Source organism: Hypomesus transpacificus, chromosome 17, assembly GCF_021917145.1.
Source record: "Hypomesus transpacificus isolate Combined female chromosome 17, fHypTra1, whole genome shotgun sequence".
NCBI classification, from domain to species: Eukaryota; Metazoa; Chordata; class Actinopteri; order Osmeriformes; family Osmeridae; genus Hypomesus; species Hypomesus transpacificus.
Window position 1 is genome coordinate 1,097,387 of NC_061076.1, and position 13,646 is coordinate 1,111,032.

A 13,646-nucleotide genomic window follows, 5' to 3' on the forward strand; every position below is an offset into this window, starting at 1 on the left:
TTTGTATTATGCTCCTACATTTGTTGCCAGACCTGTCTTTCAATTACATAATTCAAACAGACCAAATAACTGACAGTCACACACAAATTAAACAGCAACAAAGCCATATCTTGATAATTAAGCATATAGGCCTAATATTTCCTTTCGGTTTGAAATGTTTGATGTTGTGTTTCAAATGTAGCCTATAGGCTATAGTCCGCATAGGGGTCAATGCAGAAGACAATGCAGCATACAAACGAATGACTGATTAGTCAGTGCCATTTTTCACGCTGTTTCATCCTACCGTAAACACATTATAGTCTATACATTTAGGCCTAATTGCTCGTTTTTTTTATATCGAAAGAAATGTATTATACAGTTGTATAATACATATAATATATTATACAATGTGGAAATAATTCCACAGTTGTGTAACCTCATTACAATTAAATCGTCCAAAAGATAATCAGTCTACTTTAATAAAGGATATATCAGGCATTTCGTCTTAATACGATGGCCACTAAAATAAAACTTTAATGCAAACATATTTACTCGATATAGCTAAATCGTAACCGTTTCATCTTTGGTTCCGTTCTCGATTAGTTAATTACACGCAAAGACATGTTGCTTGAACATTTTTATAAGAAGTTATAGCCTATAGTTCGTTTTGTTGATGCATCTTGAATTAATTCCCCTTGTCAAATATGTGAACAATAATTTTGATTAATCATTCTGATGTCAAGGCCTATCATGAAAAAGCAAAGATTTACCTAAGAAACCAGTCAACTTTCCTTAATGTGTGTAACCAGTAGGCCTAATCTGTAGTCGGTTTTACAAAAAACCGAACACTAGAAGGTCATCTTGACTTAAATAAGTAGGCTACAGCTTCATTGTTGGCATTAGTCTATTACCGCAAAACGAATGATTAGATATTTTTATTTTCACTGATTATTCAATAACAAATGTGCTGATCGAAAGCCATGCTGATCAAAACACTAACCTTTATCTTGGTGCCCTTTTGCGGTTTCTTTGTTTCTATGCCAAATCAATCATTTTGGAGGGATCGGCCTCGGGGTGTAATAAATGATTCATCCTATCTTGCTTGATGCTCTTCCAAATATCCTACAAATCAATATATTTGCTAAATGTATGTTTCTGCTTCTGTCTCGTTCAATCAGCTCTAAAATCTGTTTAAATTAAGAATTTAACGTATGAATGCGGCACGGTCAATTTGAGGCTGCAATATATGCTATGCAACACTATATAATTCTTAATGCCTATAGGTTACTCCCAGGTTTGAAAACAACAATAGCAATAATAAACAGCTTACATCAATACCCAAAGAACACATCGCGTTCTCAAACATATAGGCTACTCAGAAGATCACATGTAGGCCTCTTTTATAATCTCTGTTAAATATTCAAAACCGATGAGACATTTCAGTTCCCTGCGTGTCAACAGCCAGAAAATATCTTTTTTTTCTGTTTCCTCCAAACGCAGCTAAAACCTGCCTCCCCTAGCTTGTTTCTGCGCCCCTCACAAACACTCACTTCAAAGACGAGGCCAGGGCTCAGGTCCCTCAGCGGCCGGGCAGTCCAGCGGAGTGGCATTCTAAAGCATCCCTGTTTGATAGCTGCCAAAGCTGATCGGAACGACAGCAGATCCATAGGCAGAGTATAGTCCTGGAGCACGTTTTCTCTATATGTGAGCGTTTACTGAGACGGGGACAAAGAGGCGCACTAAAGGGAGACACGGGTCTTTTCCTCTTTTCTCTTTTTTTATACACACAGAACTGCTTTTTGTTCCTCATTTTTTCATTTAAGAGGGTAATGGAGGGGGGTGTTCGTTTGATCACATGATTACAATTCACCTGAGATAAAACAATGGGACCAAAGAAAGGAGCAGAGAGCGAATGAAAGGGAGAGCGAGGGAGAGAGAATCAGACAGAGAGATTCACTCATGGTTAGGACTCCCTTATCACAGTCAACATTCATGGGTAATGAAAAAAAAGAAGTGATTTTTGGATGGGGGGCATTGTGTCGCGAGAAGGACTCACAAGGGGTCATTGTTGTAAAGAACAGCGCGTGTGCTCGGCCCATGATATTATTCTCTCCCCCCGTCTTTCGTTACTAGTTCTCCAAACGCCGTTCGGTTTTAAATGTGTGCTCTGTGAGTGCGCACTGATGCAATTATGACACTCACACATAGCATAAGGCGATTCAGTGTCTGCTGTGGAATTACATTTAATTCCAATGCATTCTCTATGAGGGCCTACGAAGTCAGGTCCTGCAGTTAGTCCACTGTCTGCAGTGCTAGAACAGCGGGTTAAAATCATAGTTGGCAAAACGTTTTTTGATAAATACAAACACATGGGTCTTCTGTTGATGCCCGACCATGGCGTTACAGTAATGTGTGCGTGGACTTATTTATTCCAGCGGCATCGGCACTATCTGCTATTCTACAAGTGAATTGTGAGACACAAATAGCAGGTGCACTATATCGGCATGCTGTGTATCTCAGAAAATGTGTGCTATGTGTGTCTGTGCGCATAGGTGTGTTGGAGTGGGTGTATGTGTGAGTGTGTTGAGGAGGCTGTGAGCATGTGTGTGTGTGTGTGTGTGTGTGTGCGTGTAGTGTGCTAGTATTTCGACCTCTCGGCGGCAGAGAAGGGCCCTGCCTCTAATGCAGCAGAAGGGCCAGAGGCTCTGCCTCTAATGCGTCAACAATATGTCAGTGTGCTCCTCTCAACCCGCTGCTAATTTAGATGACGTTCCCGGACGTTACATCAAAAGAGAATCAAAAAGAGACGCTTCAAAGTAGCTCGTTGACGCGTGGGTCTATCACGAACCACATTGTTGGTCCTTTCAGCCTGGTTAGTGCCAGGTTTACTCCTATACTAAGCCTATAACAACTCGCAAGTTGGAAAAAGATCCGTAGGCCTATTACTGCAATCAATCTGGATGTCTTCCTCCAGCGAGAATTCAATTATGTAAATTATAATTAAAACCTAATAACTTAAATGACTTTTAGACTAGGTTTTAGCCATGGAAGGCTTTCAAAATAGCAGATATGGCGTTAAGCAACTACTTGAGTGCAAACATGCTTTGAAAGTTTGCTGCTCATTTAAAAAACTGTCAGTTTGAATTTAAATTTCAAAGGGATCAATTATTTGTTTTAATTTATTCTTATGCATTTATGCTATAGGCTGCAAACAGTACAACATGCCTATTAATCATCCGTTATTTATGTGCATTTTGACAAATAAACCCAACCCTGCAGGAAACGGACGAGAATAATCACGGACCAATCACAAGCGTTCAATCGGTGCAAGTTTGCTTCTCCTTTAAGACTTTTTTCTCTTTCTCACACAACGGAGCTCTTTAAGCCCCGGCGCGCGACACAGAGCAGGCATTCATAGTGGGGCAGCGCGAGCGAGAAGGGTGGGGAGTGAGCGCGAGCGTCACTTTGGAAACTCTGGAACACACGGACTCTCGTGCTTATCGGGCGACCTCGTTTTTCACTGCAGAAGTAAGGTGCTTAGCATTTGAAATACTTTCTTCTGTGCGGCAACCTTTGTCTCTCTTATTCCTTCTTTGTCGTGTAATCAAGTTTAAAGAGTCTTTATGCATCCTTCATAACAATAGGGGAATGTGGAAATGTTTTATGTGTTCAGTTAGGCCTATTATCCGTTGTTATTTTTGTTACGTGTTATATTAAATGTGTTATTATTATTGTTATTAGTATTATCATTCATAATAATTGTGTGATCTTTCGTGATTGCAATATTTTTTGTTTTTTATGATTTAGCCTATTGCATTGTTACAGTCTGTCGATTCACTGTTGTCACAACCATTGTTATTATTCATGTGCCGAGCTTGATAGAATGGGGTTTTGTCAGGTAGGCTATAGGCTACCTGACAAATAAACCATTGTTTATTAAAAAATAAACAATTGTATACTTCGCAAAACGAACGTTGTAGGCCTAAATCATATTGTTTTTTTTATAAGTAGCATAACTTAAACTTAACAAACAAGTTTCAGTCATAAACCAATATTGTTTTCCTATAAGTAGCATAACTAAAACTTTACAAACGAGTTTCAGTCATAAACCAACATCCAACTGACTGTTCGTAACTACAGGCCGGTCTAAATGTGAAATAGTTCAACGAAGCCACCATTATCTGTAAACACATATTTCTAATTATAAAGACATCTCTAAATTTAGTTTGATTTAGCTGTCATAGTTTGAATTTATGCTATGGTTATTTCAAACGTGGCAGACTTTAATTAAGTGGGCTTACCTGTTGCAATATATTCGTTTAAGTTTCAAATTTACAATCAGTATTGAACCTATTGAACTTTATCAGGCCCAAAACATCTAGGTTGGCAATGTAAAGTTTTAGCCTATACATAGGCTCGTGACATTTCCGTTCAGCTGCCTTTCTTTGCATCAACAATTTGAAATGATTAACCTGCACCTGTTCGACATTTTAAGTAGCCTATCCTACAGGATGGCGAGTAGGCTATGTTTGGATTTTTGAAACAAACTACTCCATATAAAACTGAAAACAACGCAGATTACGGGAACATAGTTTCAAGGACGCAATTAAGGGCAAGTTATTGTCAGGTCAAGCGGAAGGACTCCTCCTTTTAGTCGTCTTTCATAACGCGTAAATTAATGACGACGACACTGCAACAGTAACCTAAATACATTCGATGGTAGAACACCAGACATCACAAACACAATCTAAGCAGAATGCAGAGAAACACCATCGATAGGTTTTTGACAGGCAATATAGTCCTAGGCTATCCTGTATTTCACTCGCTGGACAAACAAAGCCGTTTGTTTCTGACTTCTAACGTGCAATGTTAATGTTATGAAGAAATATGACGTTTGAAAATAAGAGAACGCGTGGCTGTTGAATAACAGAGTAGCTCTGCCTAAGTTGTGGAACGTTGTGCCACTATAGAACTTTGGTAAAACGGTGTCCATGACTGTCACTTCATTTCACAAGCTACATCAGTGGGCCTACATGTCTTATCTTAACAATACATAACTTGATGGAAATTTATAAAATCATAATAATACAAGGATTACACTTTTTGTGAAGTGAGCTTTGTGATGCGTAACGAAGCGCATGAGGTATGTCCGATCCTGAAGCGCCCACATGCCAGAGAAAGAATAATGAACATGTTTGAATCTGACAGATGCTTGTTAGAGAACAGACATGATGAGGAAGCCTGCTTGGCTTGTGCCGAATTGAACGGCCAGGTTATCAATCTTACTCCATGATGTTCATTAAAAGGAAATTGACTGGATATACCTACCTACAGGTGAAATCTCATAGGACGAAAGCGTTGCTATGCAATCCAATAGGCTACACTTAATTAATTTACGGTTCAAACGTGGTAAAAATTACGAACGATCCCTCGTTAATTCGCCTAATCTTTTACTGCACTATCGATAATAGCCTACGTTAATATGACGTTGCACAGACACCCAGTCAGAACGCGAGGTGCGAGGGCGGTCAAAACGGTAAAAGTCTGCTGGTGACTTAAGCGCAAGATGACACACGCACGCCAATAAATCAATGTCCTCGATATTGTTTGAGATCCAAACAAAATAGCGACGGAGTTGTATTTGTTTTGTCTGGGTTCAGAAGTTCGCAAAATAACAACTTCAAGGTCGTGTCAGAAGGCGGTCAACACAGCAAAACGTTGATTCAATGGACACAACTCCATATTTTCGTCCCCAAATATGTCTACAGGCATATACACTTTCACAAGCAGGCAGTGTCCTGTTCGCTCGCACGCACGCGCGCTCACACATATCCACACGCGGTTTATATTTCCAGCGCCAGCCCATGTTTATCTAACTGTTTATTTAAGAGCTTGCAGGAATAAATCGAAGCCCTGTGCTCGTGCATACTCATATTATTCCAGCACTTTCTCTCCGGGGAGCTTGGAATAACTGCCAAACCTTAAACAGTAGCTTGTTAGCAGGGAGCGAGTACCAGGCTAAAATAACAGGCACACTTCAAATTATACGTCTGTCTGCATATATCTAATAGCAATGTTACATTTGCGAATAGGCTTGTATTGTTCATTTCTATTGGGCTTTGGTTTGGTTAGTAGTGTCCAATTCTCCAACAGTCCCAACATGACAATTTGAGATAAGGTGAACTGTGTGAATTGTAGATGAAAAAATCAACCTTGATCAAAGATCAAACTATTTTTATTGGGCTATTTTCATTTTATGTATTTTTTTCCTTTCTAATAATCAGTGTGTTTCGTTCTTTGCAGGACGTTTCCTGAGCATACAAGTACAGAAAAAACAAAAGAATAGCGGACTGCTGGACCCAGACAACATTTTGAGACAGGTGAACTGAGGTCTAAAACACGCGGCGTGCGAATGATACCAGCAACACGGATGGAAATACCTTTGATGTGGAATCCTAATAGAGTTTTGGAACGGACGCTGAGAGTTGAGACGGACTGGGAGTTTATATAAAGGAGACCTCGAGGGAGGGTAGTATCACCTGGGTTTCGACATCAGGTTAAAGTGGTCTCCTTCGTTCTTAATAAACTTAGAAAACACTTTGACGTCATATCAAGATAACTTAGGCCACTAATACCATTAGATCAAGGAATTTCAATACTTACCGGAGGACGGAGAAAGTTATTCTGAAATAAGGAAGACAAGATGTCAGGAGAGGAGCAAAGTTTGTCTGAGGTGGAGATGAGTCCTGGAGTCTCGGACGACGGCCAGTCTTTGTCACCGGGGCACTCCTCCGGTGCCACAGGCGGAGGAGACTCACCTTTGCCCGGACAGCAGTCTCAGCTGACGGGGGTCGGTGACGAGGCTTCCGGTGTGACTGATGGCCTCTCCATAAAGTCTGATGAAGATGACGACCGGTTTCCCATTGGTATCCGCGAGGCAGTGAGCCAGGTGCTAAACGGCTACGACTGGACCCTCGTGCCGATGCCAGTGCGCGTGAACTCCGGCAGCAAGAGCAAACCGCACGTGAAGAGACCAATGAACGCTTTCATGGTGTGGGCCCAGGCAGCCAGGCGGAAGCTGGCTGACCAGTACCCTCACCTACACAACGCTGAGCTCAGTAAAACGCTGGGAAAACTGTGGAGGTAAGGTCGGCTCTGACACACCACGGAGACTACGTCACAATAGCACAGGCAACATAGAGATTTACCTAACGGTAAAAATGATTACAGGGACATGGGATCTTTCCGTGGTTCACTAGGCTAGTTTAAGTGTCATAGTCAGTTGCATGGGATACACATGTACGTAATATGTAGCGTGGTATATATTCATCTTGTGTTTTGCTGTGAACAACTTCAACAACATTTCAAGTTATTGAGTGAAATGGACGATGTAATCTGAGGTAGGCAATGGTTGATCACGTGTTCCTGGGTCCATCCTAATTTCATAGCTCGCTTAATTCATTGCGATTTGGTCGGGCAAATGGCTCCAGAGGGAATTACTGTGTTTTCTGTCAAAATCCCCCTCAGCTCTGGTTAACTGCTCCGATTAGAGTGCCTCAGAGTTGCTGTTTCCTCACTATAAACTCCATTCTATCAGAGTTAAACTGAACATGGAAAAGGGGGAATACACTGAAAGAGACTGAAATACTATGGATCTAATGTGATGAGTTTTTATAATGTTGGAATGTTAACAGTTCACTTATAGTAGTAATGATTCAAGCTGACCGATTGGTCGTCCGTCATAGAGGAAGAGACCAGTGGCCACCAGTCTGTTCTGGTATGCGTTCGGTTGTGGTGAGCCGTGTGCAGGCCCATGTCTACCAGGAAAGTCTAATTCATTAACCTCATGAAGACAGAATTAATCAGATAAAGACTTGACCTTGAGCCCCACCATGATTGTTTAATTGGATCCAGGCAGAAACATGTCGAATCAAAGAGGGCAGGATTTACTCATGCCAGTATGACCCTCCAACAGATGCACCAGTTGCCTGTGCTTTTTATACACACACACACACACACACACACACACACACACACACACACACACACACACACACACACACACACACACCACATCTTCAGCCTTCAGTCCTAATCACATTGCAGGACTATTTTCCTGGTCACAGTGCCGGTCAAAGAGAGGGTGGGAACATGCCGCAGGCTCCGTGGGAACACCGCTTTCACCTCAACCAATAGGTGAAACCGTCGTGTTTTAGGTTCAGACATCTTGTCTGAATATGTCAAACAGCTTCGTAAGCATCTTAAGTTTCTCTGAATTGATGAGAATCATTCAAATGCCTCGAGCCCTTTTGTAAACAGCTCTCACTAAGACTGACTGTATGGTAGATGGCCTAAAATACTTCTCTGACTGCTTCAGGTGAACGATGTTTGCCTCTTTATTGAGCTATTCAAGTCTTAAAAGATACAGCATCCTTAGTAACAACCAATATGTTATAACATCCCTTCCTATGAAACCCGTAGTAGTATTAATACGTACTTTATGGATCCCCAGGGGGAAATCGCAGCAGGCCAGAAGTGGAAATAGAAATAGGAAATACCATTATAATATTTCAGAATTCTACAGTTCAGAATTCCAGAGTTTAAGTTCCAGAGTAAAGATCAGAGTTCCGGTAACTGAAATGTAATCTACAATTACACTCTTTCGCTCTCTCTTCTCTACTCATCTTCTCTCTCTCTTTCTCTCTCTCTCTCTCTCTCTCTCTCTCTCTCTCTCTCTCTCTCTCTCTCTCTCTCTCTCTCTCTCTCTCTCTCTCTCTCTCTCTCTCTCTCTCTCTCTCTCTCTCTCTCTCTCTCTCTCTCTCTCTCTCTCTCTCCCTCCCGTGCCCCCAGACTACTGAACGAAAGCGACAAGCGTCCCTTTATCGAGGAAGCGGAGCGTCTGAGGAAACAGCACAAGAAGGACTACCCCGAGTACAAGTACCAGCCGCGCCGCCGCAAGAACGGCAAGCCGGGCTCCAGCTCTGAGGGGGACGGCCACTCGGAGGGAGAGGTCAGCCACAGCCAGTCCCACTACAAGAGCCTCCACCTGGAGGTGGTGCACACCGGGGGAACGGGGTCTCCGCTAGGCGACGGACACCACCCTCACGCTGCAGGTGGGCCCCCAGCTCCACCCACCCCACAGACAACACCACATATAACACCACAGGAACACTACAGTAACGTAGAGCCCAGTGGATAGGAGAGTAGAGGACGGGAGAGTAGAGGATACTAGAATTGAGAAAGGTAGAGCACAAACAGTTTAGTAGAATGGTGTTGAGTCAAGTGGAGTAGAGTAAAATAGATTGTATCGAGACATGACAAGCGACAAACAGTCAAGCAAAGAACTAAACTAAGTAGCACTGATAGTACTATTCTACACACAAGACACCTTCATTCAGACAGAATTTGATTCAAACACAAAAACTCACATCTCTGCTCCCTCCCGATGCTGTGCTCCTGTAGGTCAGAGCCACAGCCCCCCCACACCACCCACCACCCCCAAGACAGAGCTGCAGTCTGGGAAGTCTAGCGAAGGGAAGCGGGAGAGCGGCGTGGCCGGGGGCTCCCGCGGGGTCATGGGGGTGGGAGCAGAGTGTGCCACCGGGTCGGGGTCAGGCCCTGGGAAACCCCACATCGACTTCGGCAACGTGGACATCGGGGAGATCAGCCACGAGGTCATGGCCAACATGGAGCCCTTCGACGTCAACGAATTCGACCAGTACCTTCCCCCGAACGGGCACCCGTCAGTGGGGCAGGGCGCTGGAGCGGTGGCGGGCTCCTCCGCCTCCCCGTACGCCTACGGCATCTCCTCCGCGCTGGCCGCCGCCAGCGGACACTCTGCCGCCTGGTTGTCCAAGCAGCACCAGCAGCACCAGAACCAGCACCACGGATCACCGCTGGGTTCGGACCCCTCCAAGGCCCAGATCAAGAGTGAGTCCGGCCCGGGGGCCCATTTCTCAGAGGCCTCCTCGGTGCCAGGCTCCCACGTCACCTACACCCCTCTCAGCCTTCCCCACTACAGCTCAGCCTTCCCTTCGCTGGCCTCCAGGGCTCAGTTTGCAGAGTACGCCGATCACCAGGCGTCCGGGGCCTACTACGCTCACTCCAGCCAGGCTCCCGGCCTCTACTCTGCCTTCTCCTACATGGGGCCCAGCCAGAGGCCCCTGTATACGGCCATCAGTGACCCGGCCAGCGTGCCCCAGTCACACAGCCCCACGCACTGGGAGCAGCCCGTCTACACCACACTGTCTCGGCCGTGACCCGTGTGGGGAGGTGGGGACACAGGGCTCAGTCACGACCACAGCAGAACTGAAGAGTAGTGGCAGGGGGTGTGACCAGGGCTGGGGGGAGGCGGAGGGGGGAGGCTGAAGCGGAGGAGGTGATGATCCTGGTCCTCCCCAGGTGATGAGCAGCCTGGGTGGTTTGTGGGACAGTCTGATGTGTTCACATTTCAATGAGACTGTTACACCCCTGATTACTATGGCAACTCAAATAGACAAAGCCCATCTTGGATATTCTTAAACCCTGAAAGATTATCACTATAAATGTTTCATTTATGGAAGAGAACCTGATGTGCCAAATTGTTTGGCTAGCCCATTCACATCTCAGGCAAGTTGAAAAACAGATCATTTTATATGATCTAGAACAACATCCAATATTAAATCAATATTTTGTTTGATAAATCTGTAATGTAATAGTGTAATGACAGTTGGAATTCTTCTTTTGTGTGTTTCATCCATGAACAGGACCAAAGTTTTGAGACCAAAATTTTAGATTTAATAGAGAGATTTAATATTTTCATGATGTTTTGAAGTAAAACCAGACCGAGAGAAGCAGATATTAGTTGGCCACAGCTTTGTTGAATCCCCTGGTGATACAAATCCTCTATTTCTGACATCTTTTATTCTTCTTTCTTTAATCTGACATCCTCTATTGAGTAATTTGATTGAGCATTTCAAAACCGTGCTAAACAGTTTGGCAAATATATGTTACATAAGATTCATGACGAACAGTAAAAAATTTTAATAATCCTTTTTACTAACCAAAATTAAGGTAATTCTGTTGAGGAATTCAAACATTCTTTTCATTGTTAATAATCTTAACTATTAATTTCATTGTTGACAGTAAATCGTTTTTTTCCATTACTACACTGTATAGTCTCCATTACTACACTGTATAGTCTCCATCACTGTGTTTTTTGACATGTTTGACATGTGTATATAGAGTATTCAGTGTACAATGGCAGGAGTGTAGATAGTTGCTGTGTGTTATCTTTGCTATCCGTCAAAGGGCTCACCTGGGGGCTCACCTGGGTGCTCACCTGGGGGCTCACCTGGGTGCTCACCTGGGGGCTCACCTGGGTGCTCACCTGGGGGCTCACCTAGGTGCTCACCTGGGGGCTCACCTGGGTGCTCACCTGGGGGCTCACCTGGGGGCTCACCTGGGGGCTCATCTGGGTGCTCACCTGGGGGCTCACCTGGGGGCTCACCTGGGTGCTCATCTGGGTGCTCATCTGGGTGCTCATCTGGGTGCTCACCTGGGGGCTCACCTGGGGGCTCACCTGGGTGCTCATCTGGGTGCCATCACTTCAACACAGTTGCTTGAGATTGAAAAGAGCAGGAACGCGTGCATGAATGAGATAATGGGTTTAAAAGAGCGTGAGTGATAAGTGTCTTTAAACCAGCCTTTGGCCAAACTAAAAGATTGCCAGCCACACGTGTAATACAGAGAAACAGCAATCTATGTAGTTATTTTTCTAAAAACAGTCAATTTTTTTGGAACATTCTTGCCATACTGACTTTATCTTATATTTAACTGACTTGTGAAACTGTCCTTGTTTGGGATTGTGCCATTAAATTTTCCTCTTCAGAACCTTGAAGAACTCCCAGCAAAGGAAACCGGTTGGGTTCTTTTACATTTTACACTTGACATTTGATTCATTTAGCTTATAAAACAAAAATCTGAAGCAACATTCCTAACCCTAAACAAATAGAAACATCTAGAAAGGGCATTCTTTATGTCTTCACTCTGCCTGCTCTCGGTGTATTGTGATAGTTTCACCTGGAAATAAATGTTCCCTTGCTCTGTCAAACACATCCTCCACACCTCAGACCAGCCCCTGAGGCAGCTGGGAAGCCCTCCATCTCTTAATTGGGCGCTAACTTGTGACATATTGACCTTGTTCAAATATAAGATTCTGATATGTTATTATTCGAAACAAGATCCTCTCCCACTATCTATCGTGACAGGCAGTGCTTCACGTTCTCTCTCGTTCGACTGTGTTGTCTCCTGAGCGTTCATGCTAACACTTTGAAATCTTGCTTTCCTCAAGTAAAGGAGCTCATTATGTTAGACATCCCATATTTTGCCACATTGTGAGAAAACACTTGTTTTGACTTTTAAGATTATTATTTATATATGCTGGTGTCATGTTTTTATGCGTGTTATGTTTTTATGCGCTGTTAACAGTTTTTTTCTTCTCCAACATGTTGAAAACCTCTGGACTGTTACCTTGGCCGACTCGTCATTCTCATGTTGCTATTTTGTATTTTTCCTGAGTTAAGTTGACAGTTGAACGAGCGTGTAAATACTAGCAAAGACAAAGCAGTAGAGATGTGATAACTAATGACCCTCTCACACTAAATAAATCTGTATTCTTTCTGCTTTTGTAAAACATCTGTCGTCACTACTTCATCAGCATGAGCATATCTAAGTGAGTTATCTTACATACAGTGGGAATAAAATACATATCATTGCTTTACATTAAATGCAGACAATAACAACGCAGCTTACACTGCAAAGTTAGGTTGATCAATAACTCGTTTTTATTTTCAATTTAAGTTAAATCAAACACAAAGACATTTCCAGTCCTGCATAATCTGAACCTTGGAAATGACTTGCATTGTACACATAGCCACGCCTCTCAATACAAACTTGACCTGCATAGCAATGCAAAACGGGACTCATTAACGTCACATGCCATTGTGTGTGTGTGTGTGTGTGTGTGTGTGGGGGGGGGGGGGGGGGGGGGGGGGGGTTGTGGTGGGACAAAGGCACAGCAGTGACTCCCTCACTCACTGCATCAGCGCACACGTCCGTTGCCAGTCAGGCATGTGTTTAGCTCAGTCTCGTTGTCGAAGGGATGAGACCCCCTCTGCTCCACGGAGCCCGGGGGGCGAGACCTTGTCACTGGAGCACGAAAGGTCAGAGGTCGAGGGCCTACTTTTTATGTGAGTAGGTTACACCTGGAGAAGTCCTACACAGCTGGAGAGCATACAGAGATGACACAGAGAGAGAGAAAGAGAGACAGAGAGAGAGACAGAGAGACAGAGCGAGAGAGAGACAGAGTCTCCATGTTTGCTCTTCAGAGATGATGCTCATTCACCTGGGTCCTGCTTGGTGTGGCTCATGTCTCCTACTACAGACCAGTACAGTGGTCCACTGGTCTTGCAGGTCCCACCAGATGCAGTTCAAATCCAGTCTCAGTGTGTGTGTGTGTGTGTGTGTGTGTGTGTGTGTGTGTGTTGTGGGTTAAGCCTGACTCCTAATTCCCTCTTCTTAATCGGCTGTGTGATACTTTGGTAAAGACAAAGAGAGCCATTGAGAGGGATCAGGCAGGGAGGAGGGAGGCATACCCAGAACTGCAGGGCCTGTAGCTCTGCCGGGAT

General features: G+C 44.0%; 1 protein-coding gene across 1 annotated transcript; it reads left to right on the forward strand.

Annotated features, from left to right (window-relative positions):
• Window positions 1–3,377: 3,377 nt before the first annotated feature.
• Window positions 3,378–12,633, forward strand: sox10 (SRY-box transcription factor 10). The gene is made up of 4 exons (XM_047038790.1): window positions 3,378–3,507; window positions 6,283–7,122; window positions 8,830–9,092; window positions 9,442–12,633. Exons 2-4 carry the CDS (start codon window positions 6,683–6,685, stop codon window positions 10,236–10,238), a joined length of 1,500 nt encoding a protein of 499 aa, XP_046894746.1. The 5' UTR covers window positions 3,378–3,507; window positions 6,283–6,682; the 3' UTR covers window positions 10,239–12,633.
• The last annotated feature ends 1,013 nt before the right edge of the window (window positions 12,634–13,646 follow it).